The following is a 25,927-nucleotide window of genomic DNA, read 5'->3' on the forward strand; positions in this document are numbered from 1 at the left end:
CCACAGCCAGGCTCAATTCTTCTGAATATAACTTTTGAAAAGACTCACTGAAGTCATCTTTTAATTAGATATTTACAATGGCCTGACACACAAGGTCAAGAAAATGTAAATTATGTAAATGGAATGTGACTGAGGGGCTAACATCCAGTAAGTAGTTAATGAATCAGGTGTGTGCTGGATGTCACGTGGTAACCTGGGGGAGGAGACAGTACCGCTGCAGCACTCACAAGCAATGGCAGGACTTGAACAACATGAGTGAGAACACACATGAGGCACTGAGCCTTCACATACGACAGCTAGTCCCTGCTAATGATCCAAGTTACTTTAAGAAAAACTCACAGCTAGGAAGTAAGGGCTTACTTACTAGCTAGCTGTCTAGCAAATACGAATTCTTTAAAAAAATTAACTTAGTAATCTACACTATTTTCTGACATAGGAAAGAAGACAACTCACCTCATTAATCATTTCTATCTCTCTGAATGTTAATCTGTCCAACCAATCCACCTTGACCATGTGTCCTTGCCGATGAGCCTTGGTCAGCTGCAGAAAGTAAACAGGGTTAATCTCAACAGAGACAAACAAAATGGAAATGAAGGGTAGCAACTGATCACTCAATCCTGACTTGAAAATCAAGAATCTATAACACTATGAAACCCAAAGCATTTTAGGAGGCCACATCAGCCTCACAGGATTGTTCACTGCATACAGTGTATTAAAATGATTATTACACTATTAAGGCAATATAATATAGATTACAGTAAGTGAATTCTGTCCTTCTGTTTGGGATCTACACTAAAGATAATCTTATCAAGTTGTACAAATACTTCAAATTCTTAAATGATCCAAAATTCAAAACACTTTGGGCTCTAAATATCTAATCCTGAGCCTGCCCTAAGAAGCCCTTCTACATATTCAATTCCACATACAAAGAGTTCCACTCATCAGAATACATGCATGAACACTCCTACACATTAGAGTCTATGTGTGTAAATCTACACATTAGAACACCAGATTCCACATCTACTCCTCAGACTCCCACATACAAAGCTAGACACAAATTCTTACATAAATCATGGTATTCTTAAAACAAATATACATAATACTCAAATATATGTATCAAAGCCACATACAATATCAGATATGTAAAAAATTAGGCAAGAGACAAACATTTTTCTAAAAATGGAAAAAAATCATTAAAAAGAAGTTTTTAAAATCAAGCCTGCTCAAAAAAACCAAAAAATAATAATAAGTAAATAAAATCAAGCCTGCAATCTTAGTAAGCAAGAGAAGAACACAGCCCTTCCTGAATGTTATCTAGATGTTCTATAGCTCTTATATTTTATTATCATACATAAAATCACAGTAAAAGATCCTCTAAAGGAGAATAAAACACCTTTTCCCTATTCTTCTCATTTGTAATGTAACAAACATTCTGAAGAAATGAATTATACACAGAAAGGCAATTCTCGGGGCCCAACAAATCATTACTCTAAGATTTACGTGCATACACACGTGCCTTTATTTTAGGAGACAACAACAAAGGATTTAAAATTCTAACATCGCTGACGCTTGAGTGCCCTGAGGTCTTACACACTGTCTTGCCCGAGTTTCTTAAGTTATATCACAGTGGCTTCAGGTTCATAGAGAAGTCAAGATAAGCTACAAACAAGGTCCTCAGATTAGAACTGGCTCTGACACTGTGTAAATTTTAAACATCAGCTTTACTTATATATCAAAACTCTTAACCAACAAATTCATAGAATGAAGGAACGCTGGGCATCAAAACCTTATATCACCACTTCTCTTAGCTCATCGATTTCCTCTTCACTGTCCAAGACACAGCAGTATTCCCATAAAGACATCAAACCGTGCCCTTAACTGTTACCTCACTCAGAACTGAAAGCCAGAACCACTAGTATTCTTAATCTTCCCTGACACCATCACTGAGTTCACAGTATTTCAGAAAAAAAAAAAGTGACAACCTTATGTAAAAGGTGTGAAGCTCAGGGGCTAGAGAGATGGTTCAGAGGTGAAAAACATTTGCAGCTATTGCTGAAGACCAGGGTTCAGCTTGCAGCACCCACATACTGACTAGCACTTGTAACTAGAGTTCCAAGGATGTCAGTGCCCTCCCCTGGTCTCTGTAAGCAGGAGGCCCACAAGTGGGCTGCGTTTTTCTCATAGACTAAATCTAGATGTGAAGTGTGTGTGTGTGTGTGTGTGTGTGTGTGTGTGAGAGAGAGAGAGAGAGAGAGAGAGAGAGAGAGAGAGAGAGAGAGAGAGAGAATGTGTTTGTGCATATAAAATGTAGAAGTAAAAAGTGGATTAAACTAGAAAGAGATCTTTAAAAGGGGAAAGGACAAGAGAACCAAAGGGAGGACAATGGACTATGTGGGACAAGAAAGCAAATAGGATACTTGGGAGAAGAAGGGGATTAGTAAATCAGAGGTGGGAAGTGGAAGCGAGGGTAGAGTAAGAACAAAGTAGGACATAATGACGGACTGTAACATGATTTTGATGCTAAATTAAACAGTTAATAAAGGGAGAACACCAGTGGGTGAACAGTATAATTACACACAGCAAGGGCTAGCTAGATACACTGTTGGCTCTGGTAGAACATCACACAGATGTGTGAGCTACATCAATGAGAATAAGAAACATCCAGAGGACCAGAGACCAAGCAGTGTGGCTTAGAGACCAAAGAGAGTGTCACACTGCAGCTGGAGGCTTGGTTCTACACTGACAAACTCTTCAAAATCTGTCACTTTTGAGCCTATGCCAATAAATATTATTTTCTATCTATGCCCTAACATGCAGGTAAATGCAAAACATGGCAAGCAGTATCATCCCATAGAGCTACTAAAGGCTGATATGAGTAATTTTTTCTTTCCATTACATAGCATATAAATTCTTACAGATTTTTACTACTACTTTGTTCATATGAAAAAAAAATGTTTATATAACTTCTGTATTTTCTACTGTAAAAGCCAGTTTGGAACGATGTGACTCTCAGGCACCCCCACCTGCCTGTCTTTGCTATCTGCTCTGTTGGTACATGGTAATTACGCAACTTGAGGTCCTCCAGCTTCTGTTATTTACTCGACATTCGGTCTGTGTTTGTGATCTAACAGTTGCTCCCCACAATGATTTGCTAGGAGGAAAGCACTGACAATGGTGAGCGGTTTCCTGACAGGAAAATGAAGAGAGGTTTCCGTCTTCTCCATGATGCACATCCAGACACATTGGGTACTTTCTGGAGCCGTCTGTACCGGCTGAGTCTATGTCGCTGGTAACACATGTCACTCCCTACACAGGCGAGGCCTTGCTTTCAAAGCAACCACAAAGGTCAAGCATAAATTATGTTACAGACTTCAATTGTAGGAGCTGTTCAGGAAGCGATGGGAACACAGACTCTAAGAGCTGCAATCAGAAATAGTGTGTAATGTCTGTATGCCTCGACAGAGAAAAATAATGAGGAATTCAACTATGAATGGAAAATCAGGAGTCATTTACATATGTTATGACGACTATTCAAGAGCTCCTACATTGCACCTTGACATTTAAAGAAATTCTAGATATTTTTCAACTTAGCTACAGAAGTTCTACAGAACTGAAAACGTCTCCCAGGAATCTGCCCTACTGACCAGTATAAAACACACCCAGCTAGAGGCCCACGGCATTTACTTCATTATTTCCCAGCATTCCTGAAGAAGCTATCGTCCTTAGAAACACGGAGCTGGAGCTGAGGCATCCAGAATGACTTCTCTGAAGGCTGCGCACCATGGTAGGAATGGTGGACTGGGTAGAAAACTCTTCTAGATCATTCACCCAAATTCAGTACAACAAATAACACACTTCAGCTACCGAGGTCCCTTTTACATTCTTCAGGCCATCACGGCTTTTATTTTTAGCTCAAGGCTAAAGAAATAATAATTATAAATAATTAAATATTTATTTACATGTATGGGAATTCACACAGCTATAATCATTAGCACAATGAAAGCTCCCCAGAGCCGTTATTTCATCTCTTGTTGGTGCTGATAACAACATAGCAAACAGGAGTAGACCTCCAGTTTACAGCCGTTTCTAGTTCCCTCCACTTCTACCGATGCTGAGGATCAAAGGCGACTTCTGTCAACATAGGTGAGTGTAGACAACTTGTATGTGGTGCTGGGATAAGCTTCCATTTCATTCTGAGTCTGAAATGTCAGTGACCTACATCTTTCCAACAAGATCTGCACCCTGCTAAGCAGCAGGGTGAGAAGTCCAATCTATTAAAAATGCTTGTGAAGAAATCATCCTTGCTAGGTACCCATTCTAGGAAGAGTCAGCAAGTGGCACTCTTTGTCAGTTACAGAGGATTCTAAAGAATTCACAAGAGCCATACAGAGTTGGAGAAGGTCAGTGTCCTCCAAACAATGGGATAATTATTATGCCCTAACTTCATCCAGAGTTAAGCAGGAGTTGCAAAGGCCATTTAAGTAAAAGAATCAACTAGAACCAACAGCAACATGGCCAGGAAAGTTCTTGGATTCCTAATCATATATTATCAGATATTGTAGACGATGTCATGATGAAGGACAATCTCACAGATCAGTGGGTGTGGATAAAAGTACAAAGGACAGAGACTACAGAAGCTCAGCTTGCCACACAGCATCCAGAGCAGGAGCAGCAGGTGGGGTCCTATCAAACAGCAGCCCTTGGAGACAGAGGAGCTCCCTGATTGGCCCAGCCTGCTGTGAGCACCTCAAATGCTAAAGCCATGACTCTGGCAGAGCCAGCACTTATGGCTCACTTATATCGAGTGAGACGAGCTATGTAGAAGGATGATAACCAGGAAGGAGAATAAAAATCTGTCAACTTTTAACCCTGCCCAGGACCTGTTCTAGCTTAGAAGTAGAAGGGACTAATAAAAAAAATTCATAGAAATAAAGTAATAGAAACATTCACCTGGAAGCTAGAGGACAAAAACAAACCAAACAGAACAGCAGAATGGCACGATCAAACAAAACTGGACTTAGCCAGTTCACACTGCTGCCCTCAAACATATAACAGAAAGTTCCTGACAATGAAATTCATGCATAGTGGCCCACACCAACCACCAGAAAACATGTCCCAACCGGAACTGCCCTCATTTGCAGAGTGACAATTACATGCCTGAAAACTGCAGGGGTTGGTCATAATGTAAGATCTACGTGAAAATGGAACCCACAAAACCCACTGCCACAGTTAGATGGTACTTCAGACACAACCATAATTGCTACACTTTGCTCTATCCTAAATAAACCTGCTTTCTTTCAGTTCTGGTCTAAAGTGTTCATTATTTCACCAGCTTGCCAAATCCCCTATCCAAAACTGTTCACATGAGCCAGCAAACTGGGCCAGAGCAGGCCTGGGACGATGACCTCCACAGAAGTAGGCACATATCCAGACCAGGGACATTTGTGAATTCAGGACTGAGTCAGCGACCTGGGCTGGAGCAGGCCTGAGACAGCAAACTCCACAGAAGCAGGTACAGGGGAGCAACTGCTGAGCCAGAGCCAGAGACCACTGTGGGTCAGGGCATGAATCTGGGACTTTTGAGGGAGTGAGCCTGAGCCAGATCCTCTGTGGGTCTGGACTCAATGGAATATGGGACCTCTAAGGGAGTAAATCAGAGCCAGACCGTTACAGGACCGACTCCAAGACAAGGACCTCTGCAGAAGCAGATCCACACCAGGGACATTTACAGAAAACAGGTCTGAGCTGGCAGCCTAGATCAGAGCAGGCCTGAGACAGCACACTCCATGGGAGCAAAGCAAACCCTAGGAGCGCTGAGCAACCTCCTGGAACACAGAATGAAAAACGGGGTACCTAGAACAGTGGCACTGAGTGTACCGTGAGGAACAACCATCTGAGCACCTAGAAGACGTATCACCAGAGTGACAGACAGCCCCAACCACACCTATTAGAGGAGAAGATGAGTAGACAAGGTAAGAACGCACGCAACACCACAAAGAGCAACACGAAACTAGTGAAACCTAAAGATCCTACAACAGCAAGACTTGAACAACCAAATACAGATGAAGCAGAAGAAAAAGACATAAAAAATAACTTCAGGAGAATGTTTGAAACTCTTAAAGAGGAAATGAGAAAGTCCCTCAAAGAAATGGAGGAAAAGAAACAAAAAATTGGAAGCCATCAGCAAATCCTTTAAAGAAAACCAAGAAAAGGCAATCAAACATATGAAAGAAACTATTCAAGACTTAAAAACTGAGATAGAGACAATAAAGAAAACACAAGAGGAGGAATTATAGAAACAGAAATAATGAAAAAGACGATCAGGAATAACAAACGCAAGCATAAACTGTAGACTACAAGAGATGGAAGGGAAAATCTCAAGCATTGAAGATACAATAGAGGGAATAGACTCATCAGTCAAAGAAAACATTAAATTTAACAAAAGCCAAAGTATCCAGGAAATATGGGATACCATGAAAGGGAGAAATTAAACACTTCCTAAAATTCAATGAAAATGACCACACAACATATCCAAATTTATGGGGCACAATGAAAGCAGTGTAACAGGAAAGTTCATAGCACTAAATGACTACATAAAGAGGCTGGAAAAATCCCATACTAGTGAATTAACAGAACATTTGAAAACTTTGTAACGGAAAGAAACAAACTCCCCCCAAGAGAACTAGATGGCAGGAAATAAATTGAGAGTTGAAATCAACAAAATAGAAACAAAGAAAACAACACAAAGAATCAATGAGACAAAGAGTTGGTTCTTCGAGAAAAATCAACAAATAGACAAATCTTTATCCAAACTAACCAAAAGGTAGAGAGAGAATATCCAAATTAACAAAATCGGAAATGAAAAGGGGAACACAACAAAAGACATGGAGGAATACAGAGGATCATCAGGTCATATTTTGAAAACCTATACTCCACAAAGTTGGGAAACTTAAAGGAAATGGTCAACTTTCTGGATAAATATCATTTTCCAAAATTAAATCAAGACCAGATAAGCAAATTAAATGGACCTATAACTGCTGAAGAAATAGAAAAAGTCATCAAAAGTCTCCCATCCAAAAAATGCCCAGGACAGGATGGTTTCAGTTCAGAATTCTGTAAAATTTTCAAGGAAAAACTAATACCAATACGGCACATAAGACTACTTCCTAAATATAACCTCGGTAGCAGAGACACTGAGAGAATCAATTAATAAATGGGACCTCCTGAAACTAAAAAGCTTCTGCAAAGCAAAGGACACGGTCAACAAGACAAAACAACAGCATACAGAATGGGAAAAGATCTTCACTAACCCCGTCTGATCTCCAAAATATACAAAGAACTCAAGAAATTGGACACCAAAAGATCACATAATCCAATAAAAAAATGGAGTACAGACCTCAACAGATGAATCTAAAATGGCTGAAAGACACTTAAGGAAATGCTCAACATCCTTAGTCATCAGAGAAATGCAAATCAAAACAACTCTGAGATTCCATCTTACACCTGTAAGAATGGCCAAGATCAAAAACACTGATGACAACTTATATTGGAGAGGTTGTGGGGTAAAGGGAACACTTCTGCATTGCTGGTGGGAATGCAAGCTGGTACAAACCCTTTGAATGTCAGTGTGGCAATTTCTCAGAAAATTAGGAAACAACCTTCTTCAAGACCCACTAATACCACTTTTGGGTATATATCCAAAGTATGCTCAGTCTGCCACAAGGACATGTGCTCAACTATGTCCATAGCAGCATTGTTTGTCATAGCCAGAATCTGGAAACAACCTAAATGACCCTCCACCAAAGAATGGATAAGAAAAATATGGTACATTTACACAATGGAGTACTATACAGCCAAAAAATCTTGAAATTTACAGGCAAATGGATGGAGCTAGAAAACATCATTTTGAGGAAGGTAACTCAGACCCATGTATGTGCTCATTCATAAGTGGTTTTTAAACACAAAGCAAAGAAACCAGCCTACAAATCATAATCCCAGAGAACCTAGACAACAATGAGGACACTAAAAGACATACACGGATCTAATCTACAAGGAAAGTAAAAAGACAAGATCTCCTGAGTAAATTGGGAGCATGAGGACCATGAGAGAGGATTGAAGGGGGTGGAGCAGAGAAAAATGTAGAGCTCAATAAAAATCAATAAAAAAATATTTAAAAAAAACTGTTTACATAACCCCACAGGTAATTAAAAGCACACATCTGTTTTGTGTTGCCTCTTTTCTCTGACACTTAAGAAATTTTCTTTTTCAGCAGACAGGGAACCTTTCAAATCCCCAGAAGCTATGCGCATGCAGCCATGCTGGCCAAGCCCCACTGTTGTTCCCCATAGGCCTTTTTAGCACAGGTGTAGCGCGATTTTCTGCTACTGTACTCTTCCTCAAGTTTAAACGTCATTACTTTACTCTTTCATCTCTAGTACCTTTCTTTTTTTCTTTTTTTTTCCTTTTTGTTTTTGTCTGTTTCTTTGATTGAAACAGGGTCTCACCATGTAGCTCTGGCTAACCCAGAACTTACTATACAGACCAGGCTGGCCTTGAGCTCACAGATCTGTCTCCCAAGTGCTGGTATTAAAGTCATGTTCCGCTGTTCCTGGTCTAACACTTTTCTTAAGACTGAAATAAATGGACATAAATAAATACTGACAAAAAATTTTATTCCTTGCCCTAACATGAAAAGTGTCAGCGGCAGACAAGGCAGACAATCAGACAGACAAACTAAGGCTGTTTCACAGATTTCTACTATCTAAAGATGTATCTCTGAAATAAACAAAAATAATGAGTTTCATATATATATATATATATATATATATATATATATATATATATCTCAAAATCCAACTTAAACTATGAAATAATTTGTAAGTAAGACACACTACAGCCATACATGAACTTCGTCTAAACAACTAACACGTGCATGTCAGAGTCCACCTAGGCATATATATTTAATTCTTAGCTAGCAAAGAAGTTCCATCTAAATTTTTCTGTCTTCTTGATTAATGAAATCTCGTCCACAATTCTTCAATTTTACTTTTAAACATTCCTCATAAATCTCATTATTCAGGAAGAGTAGTATTTGACATATAAAAGTGCCATTTAGTTAAGCTTCTCACAGATTAATCTAGTTATAAAAGCATGTTACTTTTTCCCCCTCGGGCAGAAACTATAGCTGTAAAGACAGAGAATTGATTTCTCAGAACATCAATCAATAACGTTTTAGGGCTCAATATCACACTGGCATCAACAGAGTCTACTCAGGGCCACTAGTTTTAAGACAAGTCTAAAGGCTTTAACAATATTGGAGAACTGTGAGCAAACCAATGAATTATCGAAAAGATGCCACTCAGCAAACGAGGAAAAAAGCGACAAAATGCCCCAAACCCTGGCTGTATCACTAAACAGTGGTGATAAGTAATCAAATCAAACAAGCTGTTCATAAAAGGTATGCTATCTAGAACAAAAATCATTCTTTATGAACTTCATACAAAATATTTTCCGTAATGTTACTGGCACCACTGAACAAGCCTGACAGCCTTGAAAAATCTCAGCAATTGCCTTAGTTACTTTTCCATGCTGTCCCCAGACACGATGAAGAGAGCAACTTAGACAAGAAAGCACTTAACAGAGCTTTCAGTTTCAGAGGACTGGAGCTCATGATGGTGAGAGCTTACATTTTGATCTGCAAGGAGTTAAAGAGAGCTAACTAGGAACGGTGTGGGCTTTTGAAATCTCTAAACCTGCCCCAATGACAGACACACTTCCTACCCCTTCCCAAACTGTTCCACCAACTGGGAACCAAGTATTCAAACACATGAGACTATGGGGACCATTCTCACTCCAATCACAACAGTCGTTATATATATATTTTTTTTAATCATTGTCACTTTAAAAACATCTAAAGGGATAAATGAAACAAGATAAGACACTTTCACCCAACCCAAATGTAATGGCCAGGAGTGTGCTTTTCCCATTTATAGAGTAATGAGTTTCTCTATGAACTCTAATTAGTCAAAAATTCTTTCTCTGTAAGATAAGCATTTTAAAAGCAGAAGCTGTGCTTGCTCGTTGGGATTAAAATCCACTAGGACAGTCAGAATATGTGAAGAGGGGCGTCACTGCTTCAAGGGAGAGAGTATCTGCGGTGCACTTCATACTGCATGCTGTCAAGTCTCAACTGTTTCCCCATTAGCACTAACTCCCTAAAAGTATGACGGGTTCTTCTCGGTGTCTATGCTATCCTTAAGAATGTATGTATTCTTTCAAAGAAATAGCTGTGCTTCATTAAGTCTTTTCATTTGTTAGACAGTTCACACTTCAAGCTACCATTCTTCTATTGTATTTTCTCTTAATGACTTAGATTATAGTTGAGCAGCTTGATCGAAGGCAGATTGCCTTCCATTCAGTTTTTACAAACTACCATGTAAATGATGTGAACAGCATGTGCAGTGCAGTCCTACTGTTAATTACAGACAGCACTTAAAGAGTATTCGCCCCATAATCTGCAACCCCATCTAGGCAGCATACAGCAGGGTAGCTTGTTTGTCCTGCTTCTGTTGTCCCCTGGCTCCTGCTGCAGGAAGCCTGAGATCCAGACCCTGACCCAGTGACCAGATTTGGTTCTGAAGTCCACGGTTCCCCTCTTTACTGCTGGCATGCACAGTTCCCCACCCCCCCAATATCCCCGCACAAAACATGAAACGTTTTTCATCTGCTTGTACTTTCTTTGCCTCCTCTTAATCAAACTGTCAGAAAGGAAAGCACACGGCAAAGCATCACGCAGAGCTGCTAAATGAGGGGAGGGCGGAAGCTGCTTCTGCACTAACCTTTCACGTCCAAAGACACAGGCTCAATATAAATCAGACACCGGAGCCCAGGGGTCACAGTCAAAGCCCCTGGAGGACATGCCTCCTATCAAAATTCTTACAGTATGACAAGCTGAAAAACAGAGATGAAGGGAACAGTGGACACACTGGGCCATCATTACCAAGAAGCTGGTCCAGACCGTGAAAGTCAACAGACAGCCCCGAAGTCTAATCTCTTACTATGTTCACAAATCAGCTGAAACAGAAGCAAGCATTAATTATAAAAGTTTAAAGATGGAAGAGAGGAAAATGAGCAAGATGTAGGGTGCTGCCTATTTTAATACATACTTTTTTTTCTATTCCCTATTAAACTCTAGGATATCCAAATTATTAAAAAGAAAAAAAATGAAGCCAGGCAGTGGTGGGGCATGCCTTTAAACCCAGCACTTGGAACGCAGAGGCAGGCGGATCTCTGTGAGCTGGAGGCCAGGTTGGTCTACAGAGCTAGTGCCAGGACAGGCTCCAAAACTACAGAGAAACCCTGTCTCGAAAAACCAAAAAATGATACCTAACCTGAGCACTATAAAGATTACTTCTTTTTCTCATATACATTTTTCCCCAAAGGAAAACTAGACAGATTTATAAAACAGTCTAAATCATTATAGAGATTTATTCCATTAAAATTACTATAAAAGGACTGTTTAAAATAAAACAGACTTAGATAGTTAATCATATTATAATTAGAATTTCACTCCATAGTTAAGCAAAAGTCAGAGTAAAAGCATTATTCCAGGTCGGAGTTGCCAATGCCTGCTTAGTAATTACCTAATACCGTGTTTTCATGGGCTACTTAATGGCTGGTCTTCATTTCACAGTCCCCAGTATCCTTTGGTAGCCAGACTGAAACTATGTTCTTGTGACCCTTAAAAACCGAATCTTTCACATTTTAGTAGCCCACAGAGTACACATGCGATGATTCTAATAAAATATCTATGTGTAAATCACGAAAAGTAACCAAATCCAAGTTCGCTGCTGATAAACTCTTAAAGAGAGGGCGGACCATGAGAGGCTTGTGAACTGTCCTACACCCCCAGGAAGAACACGGGTGGACCTGGAAAGGAGCAGCTGAAATGCGTTTTTACTCAGCTGGAGAAAGAAAGGAGCTGAAGACTATTCCAGGGGCGCACTCAGTAGGGAGCTCTGCTACCCTTTTCACCCCAAACAGCAATGTGTCTCTTTCTTAAGAGACATACCGATGGAAATATGGGAGACCTGCACTTCCAAATCTCACGCACATCTAGATAAACGGCCATACAGTACGTGATTTCACGCACGCAGAAGTCCACAGACAAAAAGTGGACCAGCCGCCATCAGGAAGTAAGGGAGGATGGAATAAGGGTGACAGCTGAGTACATGGAGCTTTTAGGGGTGAAAATGTCCTCAAGTCACACAGCGAGGAGGATCATGGAGCATATATATGCCTTTCAAGAGCGAAGGCTCATGAACCATATCAAAACTGTTACTAACTTTAAACTAAGATGACAACTGACAGGATCCACAATAAAAAGGCACACGAATCCACACCCGTCAGAGTTCGCCTCGTCTCAGAAGCCCACGTACCTTAGCGAGGCGGCTCATCTGATCCTCGGAGAGCGTGCTGCTCGTTCTGCCCGGAGTTCTTGTGGGTTCAGAGCCATCTGCCTCCACGTTAGGCCACACCTTCAAGTCATGCATTCCTTGGCGAAACATGCTGTAGGGAAAGGAGTTCAGAGCAGAGGTAAACCGAGGCAGCTCATAATGAAATGTGTGTCAAGCTTGTCCGGCTTCAAGGCCCCGATGGTTAGTGCAGCACTGAACTAAGCTACTAAAAACCGCAAATGTCTCCTCAAGCTACTCTTTCTCCCTTAGATGATCAGAAATGAAAGACGTATATAGAAATGACCTAAACCCAATGCATATGTTACCAGTGTGGAGGGAACTCCTTCCGGAGCAGACTTAAGCAAATGTGCACCTTTCGTATATGGCTCCAGTGGCAAACCAAGGTAAAATCCAGAGCATAAGTGAGCAGTTACTTACAGGAACTTAAGTGACCATAATGCAGCCAGACATGGGTCTGTCTCATCCCAGAACAGACTTCCGCATGGTCACACGAATGCAGCCCGCTTCAGTTAGCCTTCCACAGTCTACATAAGACCCCCGGATACAATGAAGCCACATAGTCAGGACAGAAATGCATAAAAATAAATGGCTGGAAGATGCGTGAGGGGACAGTGTGAATCCCAGGTGAGGGTCCCGAGACTCTCCCTACACCCTCCTCCTACAAAGAGTGGCAAGTCAACATGGCCAATCAACGGGGATCCCTCTCTGGAAGTATTCGTAGTTGTTATGAGGAAAATGGTGTCAGCCATGCTTGGAGGCCAGCACTCAACAAGCACCTCAGCAGACTTCTTAGAAGAGCAGACACCAACTTTCCAGCCAATAGAACAACATCACATTTACAGGATGTAAATGAAACTAAGTGACATCATTTTTCTGTAAGCCTGCCTGGGTTTGGTACCAACTGTGCCATCTATGGCATGCATGGCTGTGACTATGAATAAATAATGTTCATTCCTTAGTATACATCTTCTCATTAATAAAAACATCATATTACAGATTTTCTTGTTATTACAAAAACACATAAACACAGCCTCTTATACAGTGAAATTTTTTTCTCTTTTCATCTCAAACAGACCAGATAGCCGAGACAGGGGGATCACAGATTCTAGAGTAACACAGACAGTCTAATGAGAACTTGTCCGAAATGAAACAAAACGCGGTACAACCTTGAAGCAGGCCCTGAGGAACTGGTTGCAGTGTAGTATCTAAAGCACTAGTAAAAGGGGGATCCTCACATACACCTTCAGAAAGAGCACGTGGCAGCCCTTCCTGCTCTCTACCGCTCCGCTCCTCAGCAAATACTCTGGCTGAATTTAACTAGAAACAAAAAGCCACATTTTGCAGGAAGAAAGTTGGTTTACTAAATGATTTAGGCACCTTGGGACAGATCTAGAAAAGAGTTTAAAATGGGGAGTTTGTGAGGGGAATGCTAAGTGCCGGTAATGAAGCAATCACACCACTTTCTTTGGACACTAATGAAAACTTGTCTAAAACTACACTGTTCCCACCCCCCAACCTCCCGGTGGTGAGGCAGAGGATGCGCACTGCCTTACAACCACTTGGGAAATCAAGCCAAACGAACGAGACAGGGGACCAGCACAGCAGGCCCTTCTTCAGCTCCATCGGAGGCCCAGTACCAGCTGTGGATGCGGCTCAAGCTGGCAGGGCCAGGCCACTGTAGCAGCCCCTGCCAGGACCGCAGAATTCACACCCACCTGCACATCGCCTGTAGTGTGCCTGTGCTTCTACCAATGCAAGTGATAACCAATCTGCTCTGAAGCTACTCAGAGGTCTCTAAAGTTAGATGCTCAAGTTAGAGGCATTGGCTTTGGTGGAACTACTGCACAAGATCAGTCTTTAATAATTTATTAGCACTCACTAAGAATTCCCCCTTACTGACTCACACAGACAAAACAGATGTTGGCAAAGAGCACCAGCTGGTAGTCACTGTGCTACCTTCCATTGGAAGCTTCAAGGGCCACTTTACTAAGTGCATACTAGGGTCCTTTGGAGAAAGAGGCCACTGAAGACATCTGAGAAAACTATGGCCCAAAGCAGTGATGCTCAAAAATCGCACAACTGCGGCAGAGGGCATGGACAAACAGCATGAACAGGTTTCCTAAGACTTAATCTTAACTCATGGCAAGCGAACAAACTGAACTCCTAGTTATTACCACTAACTTTATGGAGAATTTTACGATTTAATTTGCCTTTCAGGCACATGTTCCACTCCCTCTGGATGGGAGGCACCTGTCTCAACAACATCACCAAAAAAGGAAGTCTTGCTGTGTGAACAACTGTATTTTAAAAAATGGACAAAAGATAGCATTAAATTAATTTACAGAAAATTGTCAAAACCTTTTAAGATAATTCTTATTTATTGATGTCTAAATTAACGTTTTTAAACTTTAAGGACCAAAACTAAGGCATATGGCAAGAGCCAGACAGTTCAAGTCCCTAGGACTTTCCATTGAAAGGCACGACATCTTCAGTGTCCAGATCTGGACCCGAAGCTCTCAGTCCCAATGACTTTAGTCTAATAGAAATGGTCCTCGCATTCACTCAACAGTAGAGCAGTATAAATTGTGTCTTGGTTCATTTAGCTGCTGGGATGGTTACTTCTGATTGACAAATCTGTAGGGTGTAGAACCTCCTAAGAGACAAATTTGGGGGCATACCTGTGAGGCTGTGTCTAGATGGGGTTAAGTCAGGCGGCCCACCCCAGTGTAGGCAGCAACATTCTACGAGCTGCTATTCCAGACTACATGAACAGAGGGAAAGTAAACTGATCCTCAGCTTTCATCTCTTTGTTTCTGACAACAGATGCAATGGGACCAGCTGCCTCACACTCCTGCAGCCACGCCTTCTCCACCCATGATGCACTGAGCCCTCGAACTTGGGTACCCTTGGGTTGCTTCTGTCGGGAACTGTGTCCCTGATAAAGCAGTGAGAGGAGTAACGAATACAGCACATCCTGTAGAAAATGCATTCATTTCAGACTGGTTTTCAGAGAGAAAACCAGACGGCGTAAACAATCAAAGTTCTCTAGGAAAGAAAAAGAGCCCTTTGTGGACTAGTGGACAGAATGCTTACCCGTATTTTCCAAAGAGTGACACAGTTGTTCCTCCCACTGGCACAGCTTCTCCTGGTCCATACACGTCCCATATAGTCAAGGCCACTTGGGCATTCCTGGGCAGGTCAGGGTATTTCACAGGGAGTTTTAGCCATTCATTCCAACTATGGAAACAAAGTCAACAGAATAAACATGTATCTTTCTTTCAAATTAGCCCATTAAAAAAATGGTTCAGTCAGAGGAGAAAGCTCCAAAAAGATTAGGTTTATATGCTAAAAAATAATGTGAAGAATTGAAATCGCCTCAATTTTGCTTGTTCAAATATAAACACAGGAATTTTGAATATAGCTCCTGAAATAAGTATATCAAGACATTTAATCAGGACACTCAAGCTGAGCAGTGTGACATATGCCCACAGTATCAGAATTTAGCGCGAGGCAGGACTGTTAGTTCAAGGCCAGTCTAGAGATTCATGAGTTTGTCTGAGTCCAGCCCACACTATAAAGTGATACCCACCCCCACCTCCAAAAAAAAAATCTAACGGAAAGCCAGGCGGCAGTGGTACATGCCTTTAATCCCAGTGGTGCATGCCTTTAATCCCAGCTCTAGAGGGATTTTAAAACAGGAGGAGACAGCTCTCAGACACAGTCTCATTCTAAGATTCCTAAAGGCAGGATCACCGTTTCAGATTAAAGTCAAGATAAGGGCTGCTTTGCTGGTCCAGTCTTCAGGTTGAACCCAAATCGAATCCTCTTGCTGAATTTTTAATCAACTGTGCATTATGTTTATTCACCATTTCCGTTCTGGTGGGTTGGGCAGAAAATTCACCTTCCAAATACTAATAGCAGACTTCATAAAAGCTGTTTTTCCCCAATTTCAGTCTATTTTTTTAAAACGTCAACTCTCTTATTACATACCCCAAATATTTTCTCAATCTATTTTCTACAGTTGTTTTAGATCTTTTATTGATCTATGTTTTTTTTTTTAATTTTACAACCTGCAAACATATAATAGCAAAGCAATGAATGAAAGAGCTAGCAAATGAGAGGAGGCAAAGTTGGTTTTGTTCTAAGTTCTTTTGGGCATTGTGAGGAATAGTGAATAAAATTTTTCCATAACAAAAGAAAAAGGGAAAAGTAGTATTAACCAAAGATGATGACATTCTATATTCAAATATATATATATATATGTATATATATATATATATATGTATATATATTTGTTTGTTTTTTTGTTTTTCGAGACAGGGTTTCTCTGTGGTTTTGGAGCCTGTCCTGGAACTAGCTCTTGTAGACCAGGCTGGTCTTGAACTCACAGAGATCCGCCTGCCTCTGCCTCCCAAGTGCTGGGATTAAAGGCGTGCGCCACCACCGCCCAGCTTCAAATATATTTTAAATTGCAGAATTCTGGTCCATTGTTTTAGATGTAATGATGGTACTATAATAATGTTTCTGTTCTTGTGTTTTGTTTTTGTTTTTTTGAGTCAGACTGGCCTCAAATTCACAGAGATCCATCTGCTAGAGCCTCCTGGGTGCTGGGATTAAAGACTGGCCTCAAATTCACAGAGATCCATCTGCTAGAGCCTCCTGGGTGCTGGGATTAAAGATATGCATCACCTTGCCTGGGCATATTATTTTCTATATTTTTATATAGTTGAAATTTCCCAGAATAAAATGTATTAAATATGTGTGTGTTGTGTGGATATAAATATTTATACATACTTGACACCAAAATGAACACTAGAGAATTTATACTACTGAAATCGTTGATTTGGATGTAGTCTGACCAGCAATGTTCAAGCTTCCTCGCTCTGAAAGCCTTTCCCAGGTTCCGGTACAGCAACAGAGCCATGTGACTGTGCACGTGGCCATGCCTTGTCGTCCGTGACACTCTGAGCATAGCTAACTTCTATGGGCACACACTTGGGGCTGGAGAGACAACTCTGTGGTCAAGAATATTCATTGTGCTTACAGATGATCTGGGTTCAGTTCCCAGTATCCATGTGGTAGCTCACAGCTATCTGTAACTACAGTTCCAGGGGACTGAACACCCTTTTCATGGTATAAATACATATATACAGGCAAAACCCTTTGCACACACACATTTAAAAAAAAAAGTACCAAGTACCTATGCATCTGTCATTCCACGTGACTGCAGAATAAAACTGACTGCACACTAGAAATGCCCCCGTGAAGTCTCTGAGATAATAAGCATCAGGAGATTAAAGATCCACAATACTATTGGAAAAACAGAGTTTTCTGTTACCTTATGCTGGCCCTCCGTGCCAACAATGAACTGCTAGTATAACGTGTAAATATATGAATAAACTACGAACTTAAAACTAAAGTTTCATTTGGAAAACAAATAAAGACTATAAATCTTACCTGAACCTATGACATAAGATCTACTTCTAAAGATCTAAACAACAAGATGGCCATTTCAAACTATCTAAAGCATTTGTATTAAAGGCCATGGAACAGCAGAGAGTCCAGACATGGTTGTACTCTGATTGATGGTGGAAAAGAGTAAAATGCTTAGTTTCCAAAATGTCAACATACTAAATACAAACATGACGTAATTACACACCAACACAACTATCTTTACATGCTCTCAGTAGTCTAACTAATATTTATAGTTTCATAGGTATACAGGTAAGAAACTCTATAGTAATTCCTGCTAAACTGTCTCTACTTTGAACATTATTAAAGCTATGGAAGAACAATATACAATCTTTCACATGGCAAATGAAAAAAGAGCAACAGCAAAGAGAACAACTTACTTCCATCTTGTACTAAATGCCTTGTAGGATGTCCTGACTGGTAAGGCCAGAGGTTTCCCCTCAGCAAAAACTTGACAAGTCACATACAAGTCAGAGCACGTCTCTTGGTAGAGCCCAGAGAACTTTAGCATCGGATCTTCGAGGACAGCTTTGTAACTCTTCTGCTCTCTCTTCCCTTCCAAACTTCCTCTGGAAGCACAAATAGACTGTTTCAGATGTGCAGTTTTAAAGTACGCAGGGGTATATAAAAAGATAAGAAGTTTATGTCTGCTAAAGTAACTATAAACTATCTAATGACAACTTCCTATTTCTAAAGTAACATCACTTTTATAAATGGTAAGGAACTCTGAAAACCCTAACATTGCGAAGCTTATTCTAACTTCCTGAAAAGATTTCTCTTCTTCGGGCTTCATTTTAAACCTTGTCACCTAATCTTAATCCAGGCTTTAGGATTAATTTCACTGATTCTAGCACCTGGGGGCAGAGGCAGGGAAGTCTCTGAGTTCAAGGCCAGCCTGGTTTCAAAAGCAATTTGTTCTCTCCACGCAGGAATCTGTTTTTTTTTTTTTTTTTTTGAGACAGGGTTTCTCTGTGGCTTTGGAGCCTGTCCTGGAACTAGCTCTGTAGACCAGGCTGGTCTTGAACTCACAGAGATCCGCCTGCCTCTGCCTCCCGAGTGCTGGGATTAAAGGCGTGCGCCACCACCGCCCGGCTCCACGCAGGAATCTGAAGTCTTCACCCTCAAGAAGGCTCTCACTAGGCACGGACCTCACATTTCTCTACCTATCCTCAAGAAATGGCACTGGGCAAAGTTCTGACAATATATAAAGTACACAGCAAAACTGCTCTTGCCCGGAAAGGTGAGCTTCCCTACTTATCCAAATGTTTCTACGGTGCTGAAGTTACCTTCTCTGGGGTCTTTTCTTTCCCAGTAGGGTTCTCATTTCAAGATGTCATGCCCTTGACCTGTATTTTAAAACTGCTGCCACAAGATTTTATTTAAAGACTCGACTCCCTCTCAACGTCTCTACCTTTAAAAATGCAAACTGTCCAAAGGTTCAATCTATGTCTCTGTTATCTCGCATGTAGTTAAAACTGCACCTATATTCTCATTTATCCCATCCTCAAGATTTCCGAATGCCCCATTCCACCTTTCAGCCCTGCTCTAAAGGAAAAATCTGCTCCCTCCCTCTTTCTTAGGTGGGGAGAGTTGTTTCCTACGGTTTGATTTCTTCTGCGTAAAAATAGATTGCAGTACTCCCGCAAAAGCTGAATATGCAAACTGCTCCGTGCCCCTCTGGGGAAGCGCCGGTTACAGCCGATTTCCTCCTAGGACCAGCCCCTCTCCCGGGCTGTTGCCCGCCCCTCACCGCCCTCACTCCCCCGGGGCTCTCACATCTTCAGCTGCACGTTGATGTCCAGGTCACAGCTGTAGATGTAGTGGAACTTCTCTGCCTCCCCCATGGCCAGCACGGAGAGCAGAAGCCGCAGAGACAGCCAGGAACGCGAAAGACTCCAGAAAGAAGCCGCCGGTGCCTCAAAACACGGAGACTTCCTGTCCCGCCCCTCCGCGCGTAACCTAGCAATCCCTGTCCCCAACGCAATACAAGCGACGGAAGAAGCCCGCGGCGGGCTGCAGTACGCATGTGCAAGAGGAGCCTGCCATCTTGCTTAAGGGCAAGTGGGAGGCCAGGAAGCGTGGCTTATGTGGTTACATACCAGTCTTCCTGTTTTGACAAAACTTTTTTTTTCTTACTTGAGTCAGAAGAGATATTCTGCGCAAAAATAATGTAGTAACATTCACCTGGTTCAAACCAAATAGAGAAGATGCACAAAACTATTTTGATTAATTTATATTCCAGTCTCCATTAAAAAAGATTTAATTATTAATTGGCTGTTTCCAGCCATAGGTTATTTTGTTTGCTTAGTTGAGTTTTTTTGTTTTGTTTTGTGTGTGTCTGTGGTGTGTGTGTGTGTGTGTGTGTGTGTGTGTGTGTGTGTGTGTGTGTGTGTAGAAGACAACCAAAAGGAGTAGACAAAGGCCGAAAACATCTGGGTTTCATTTTGACAGCCTCAATATTTGTGTTTCAGTGCTTTGTATTGGATATATTCTGATCTAATTAGCAGTTCAGGACCGAATTCTACAGCTATAGACTAGAAACCGCCAATAATAATTGGAACTGAGTTTCTGAACCTTCTGCATTCCTGTAACTTATTCTAGTAATATTTAATACACTCTAACACTTTGATCTTCGTTTACAATTATATGGCTCAGAGGTTAAGAGCATTGCCTGCTCTTCCAAACGTCCTGAGTTCAATTCCCAGCAACCACGTGGTGGCTCACAACCATCTGCAATGGGGTCTGGTGCCCTCTTCTGGCCTTCGAGCATACACACAGACAGACTATTGTATACATAATAAATAAATATTTAAAAAATTTTTTTTTGTTGAGGGCCGGGAGGTGGTGGCACAGCTTTTTAATTCCAGCACTCGGGAGGCAGAGGCAGGCGGATCTCTGTGAGTTTGAGGCCAGCCGGGTCTACAAGAGCAAGTTCCAGGACAGGCTCCAAAAACTACAGAGAAACCCTGTCTTGAAAAACGAAAAAAAAAAAAAATCTTTGAAATAGTTTGCTAGATGCTTCTGTTTTCTGTACCTTCTGGGTGTAATGTGTATAAGCTTAAAATAGAGGCCTGAGTCTCAGTAGTTTACCCTGAGGCAATACCTGGTTGCAGGAAAGACCACAAACTGAGATTACCCAGGTGCCACCCAGGAACAGACCATCCAAAGGTAATTCCTAACATTCCAACTCTTGTAGATAGGTTCACCTGCCAGTCAATCTGGGGTCCTGAAACTTAGAAATCCCTCATCCCCACCTTTACTACTATAAAAACCCAACTCTAACTGAGCTTGGGGCTCTCAGATCATTCTAATATGTTGGACACATGGAGAGTCTAAATTTGCAAACTTGTGTAGAACAAGGCTCTTTGCTTTGACATAAGGGACTGGGTCTCCTTGTTGGTTTTGGGGGAACTTTGCAGTTCTACGCATAACATAATACACTACTGATTTTAATAATTCCTATTTATTTCTACAGGGTCCATCGAAAAGTCTACTCTTCTGGATGTCTCTCTCACACACAGCATGAATACATGCACGGCACCCACATGTGCTGTTGTGTCAGAAACAGTGCTGGTGCAAGCACACCAAGTGGAGTGGAGGCAAGAAGACCACTCTCTGGGAAGCTGGTTTTCTCCTGCTTGTTGATTCCGGGGATCAGAACTCAAGTTGTGTGAGTTCCTAGTAGAAAATGCCTTTACCTACTGAGTCTTCTTGCTGGCCTTGTATATTTATTTCTAGGTACCACATTTTAAGACAATAACACCAGGGCTGGAGAGATGGCTCAGTGGTTAAGAGCATTGCCTGCTCTTCCAAAGGTCCTGAGTTCGATTCCCAGCGACCACATGGTGGCTCACAACCATCTGTAATGAGATCTGGTGCCCTCTTCTGGCCTGCAGGCATACACGCAGACAGAACATTGTATACATAATAAATAAATAACTAAATAAATGAAAAGCAAGCTACTGTGTACACTAAACTTATAAAAAAAAAGACAATAACACCAAAGTAATCACAATACAAGTTATTTAGAATTTTTAGTGGTCAAATAATAAAAGACCAAAGAAATTTCGAGTGGAATGAGGCTGTTCAGATTAGAAGAGGGAAAAATGGTAAATGCATGGTATTGTTCCCAATGTAAATTCTAAAAGTTAGTCTTTGGTGAAATAAAGACCACATGTATATTATCAAAGATCATGATGACTATCCTTCTATATAATTGAATACTTAAACAAACAAACACAAATTTGAGTTGTGTCTACATGTAACTATCACCAAATAGAACATAGAGAAATTATGTTTTCAACAATAAAATAACGGAGACAGTGGGGCTGATCTATTGGGAGCTCACCAAGGACAGCTGGACTGAGACTGAAAAAGCAGGGGATAAAACCGGACTCTCTGAATATGGCGAACAATGAGGGCTGCTGAGAAGCCAAGGACAATGGCACTGGGTTTTGATCCTACTTCATGTTCTGGCTGTGTGGGAGCCTAGGCAGTTTGGATGTTCACCTTCCTAGACCAGGATGGAGGGGGGAGGACTTTGGACTTTCCACAGGGCAGGGAACCCTGACTGCTCTTCAGACTTGAGAGGGAGGGGGAGAGGAGTGGGGGGAGAGGGAGAGGAGTGGGGGGAGAGGGAGAGGAGTGGGGGGACGGGGAGAGGAGTGGGGGGGGAGGAGTGGGAGGCTGGGAGGAGGTGGAAATTGTTTTTTTCTCAATAAAAAAAAGAAAATTAAAAAAAAGAAATTTATAAACATCAGAGCTCTGCAACAGTAAACAAATTGTGGCAAGTATTCTGTTTTTTACATACTTTGGGCAGTATTCTGTCTTTTACATACTGTGAAACTGGATCTAAATCAGGTTTTTAAAACATTACTAATTTTTTGGAAACTCTGTGCATGTGTCTGTGTGAGGTTCTGTCACATATATACGGTGCCTATGGAGGCTGGACCCTGCAGCTGGAGTTATCCAGTGTTATGAAGGACCCCATGAGCATCTGGGAGCTGAACTCAGGTCCTCTAGAAAAAGCAACAAATGCTTTCAACCATTGGACCACCTCTCTAACTCTGTGAAATCCTGACATGTGAAAGTAATTAAATTGTCTTGTTCTAGGGTGTAAATTGATTTGGGAATAATTCAACTTAACTTATAAATTTAAGCATATATATATATCATACATATATATTACCAAATAAGTGTATAAATTAAATACATACACTTTGAATAGGAATTTAATAAATTAGAATTTTTTGTTGGAACTCTACAGCATCCAAAACTAACTTCTTCCTGAACTAGCTCTTTGAAATTTAGCAAATCTATATTGTATTAACAGGGCAAGTTCACTTTTCTATCCTCTCTTTTCTATCTAGAACAACATGCCATATTTGGTAGTTCAACTATCATGACATTATTTGACTTTAACTTGGCTCCAAAATATCTTTATATTTTACTCTAACTCTATCCTGCCACTAGCTTATAGCAATTAAAATAATAGTAATTGAACCCCAAGAAATCATGAAGCACAATATAAACGTATTAATAATTCAAGAAAAGCAAAGCACCATTAGGGATTGTCTTGGTAATCTGTGTATGCATGATAAGAGTCCCATAAACTCAAGCTGATAGTGTCTTTCCTAGACGACACATAAGTCAGATTATTGGTGGATTTTAGTATTAGCATCTAATTGGCAAGAAGCATCCATAGGGAATATGGGAGCCTCAGGCATCTTCACTCTGAAAAGAATGATATTTTCTTCCTTTTCACTCATGAATATAATACACACTAATAATAATGCAACACGATTTGTACTGAAAACAGCCACAATTGCCTGTCTGTAGAAAAACAGCTAACAGCTGTGGGTGCTTTCTTTGTTTAATGGCCTGCTCCACTGACTGTGTGATCTGGCATTTAATTTTCCTTTGGAGGTGCAATTTGTATTTTGTTTTTGTTTTCCATTTCATTTCCATTTCATGTTTAATTATTCTAATAGCAGTTTTTAATAATGGTTTAGAAATGTGTTCATTTTGATCTCTTCTTCCAATTGCTCGTGACTCACAGTGATAATCAGTTTAGCTTTTGCCCATTTCTAAGATCCAATTTATTCTCTCTAGCTTGTAATTTAAGAAAAATGCAATTAGAGCTTTAAAAGCAACTCTCTATTATTGGGCTTCCATCATGAACAAATTATGATACTGTAAGATTAAGAGTGCCTCACAAATCCTTTTTCTCTAATTAAAATTTCCCTTATAAGTTTCCTAACACCCTTAAGTATTTTAAAATTCAATAACTTAGTGGAACATACAATAGTGCTAAGAAATGCTAGAAGTCTTACCCTAATTCAAGATGTTGACAATTTTTTTCAAGTGACAATGTGGGAATGCAGGGGCTTAATAAATATTCACCAGTCATTTCAGTGAAGGAGCCCCCAAGGCCCAGGGGAATCCATTCAAGAGTATAATTTGCATTAGCTATAAAAGAGAAAGGATAAAAAATGGGTTATTCAGAAAATATTGACTCATACTTAAATCCTTTTTTTTTTTTTTTTTGCAAAACAGGATTTTTCACAGAACCTGGAGCTCATTGTTTCGAGTAGCTGAAGAGTCCCTGGGATTCTACTCCCTCCACCCTCCCAGAACTAGGATTAGAGACATGTACCCAATTTTGCATGAATTCCAGGTACTTGTACTTAGAGCCTGATGCTTGCACAGCAAGCACTTTACACACTAAGACATCTTCTCAGGCCCAATTCTATATTTTAGAGTTATTAAATTTTCACTTTTCTCTTGACTGAATTAGTTAATTGACAAATAAGGAGCATTTTTCACTGATCACTAAACCAAGCATTTCCTATAAACATATTATCACCAACAACACTTTTGCTGCTACATTGATTCTTGGCTTCATTGTGATTACAGTTTGCCTGATTTTTCTGGCTCCAGCCTAGCACACCTTCTAACTTACTACAGTTCTAGCATCCAAACTTAAAGAGGCAGAACCAGTTTTATATACATTCCTGGACACTGCATATTTGTGAGAAATGATGAATTGCCCCTCTCCTCTTTGAACAGAATGAACTGATAAAACCCAAGCTCTGAGAAGTGCAGTAGGACCACAGGTCTCTATATCAGGTCTCCAGCAGCACAGAATTCATGGAAAAAACTCACAGTGTGCTGGCAATCATAGGCACAGATTCCTAGATCCCCAAGTTCTGCTGATTACACTCTACAAACTACTGCACTTTCTCAAGGGCTTTGAGACTCTTTGCATGGTCCTGACCCTTGGCTTGTTTTATTCATTTCCAGGCTTACCACATAGTTAAAGTTCCTAATTATTAAATTATCATCCCCTAGGAAAATTCTGATCACACATTGTCTTTTCTATATCCCTAGGTACTTTTCAATATTTTAGCTTGCTTAAACCTTTCCAGTTAAATAAATGTTTTCTCATCCTTGTCATTATACATAGTAATGTCAATACACATAATGATAAACTAGAAGTCTAGGATCATATCATATACTATAATATGACTCATTATCACCATACATATCATACCTTGACTTCAAGATATTGGACACTGTCAAGTTCTTTTTATTTTCACGCAGAAAACACTGTTTCTTTCCTGAATTATCACAGTGGCTTTCTGTGACAAAGGCAACATCATGTAAGTGCCGAATTTCATCATTTTCCTTGAGGCATCCGGAAAACCACAGTTTTCAATCCTATTGGTGGACAGACTATAGCCAAGAGACTCAATCCAGGAACTGAAAACTGAAGAAAGGAAAAAGTATAGCTCTTGAAGTCTTGGTCATCGAACCTCGGTGTCATTTGTCATACTCCATCTCTGTTTTAAATTCTAGTTGGGCACAGATGTCATGTAGATTTGTGTAAAGCTCCGAAAGTGGGCAAGCCAGAGTGTAGGAAATTCCTCAGTCTTTAAATCAATGCTTGGGAAACAGACTCCTATATGGACTGTGATATA

The 25,927-nt window shown here is 40.6% G+C and overlaps 1 protein-coding gene across 1 annotated transcript in view; it reads right to left on the reverse strand.

Annotated features, from left to right (window-relative positions):
- Pik3c3 (phosphatidylinositol 3-kinase catalytic subunit type 3) overlaps positions 1 to 19,884 on the reverse strand; it is a 76,293-nt gene extending 56,409 nt beyond the window's left edge. Inside the window, exons 1-5 of the mRNA XM_075969092.1 lie at positions 19,725 to 19,884; positions 18,329 to 18,517; positions 15,570 to 15,713; positions 12,438 to 12,567; positions 454 to 540 (exon numbers count right to left, since the gene is read on the reverse strand). Coding sequence (XP_075825207.1) covers positions 454 to 540; positions 12,438 to 12,567; positions 15,570 to 15,713; positions 18,329 to 18,517; positions 19,725 to 19,792 — 618 coding nt within the window. The 5' untranslated portion in view covers positions 19,793 to 19,884. The remainder of the gene's footprint in view (positions 1 to 453; positions 541 to 12,437; positions 12,568 to 15,569; positions 15,714 to 18,328; positions 18,518 to 19,724) is intronic.
- Positions 19,885 to 25,927: the final 6,043 nt, after the last annotated feature.

The sequence above is a fragment of the Microtus pennsylvanicus genome, chromosome 4 (genome assembly GCF_037038515.1).
Source record: "Microtus pennsylvanicus isolate mMicPen1 chromosome 4, mMicPen1.hap1, whole genome shotgun sequence".
In the NCBI taxonomy this organism is placed as follows: Eukaryota; Metazoa; Chordata; class Mammalia; order Rodentia; family Cricetidae; genus Microtus; species Microtus pennsylvanicus.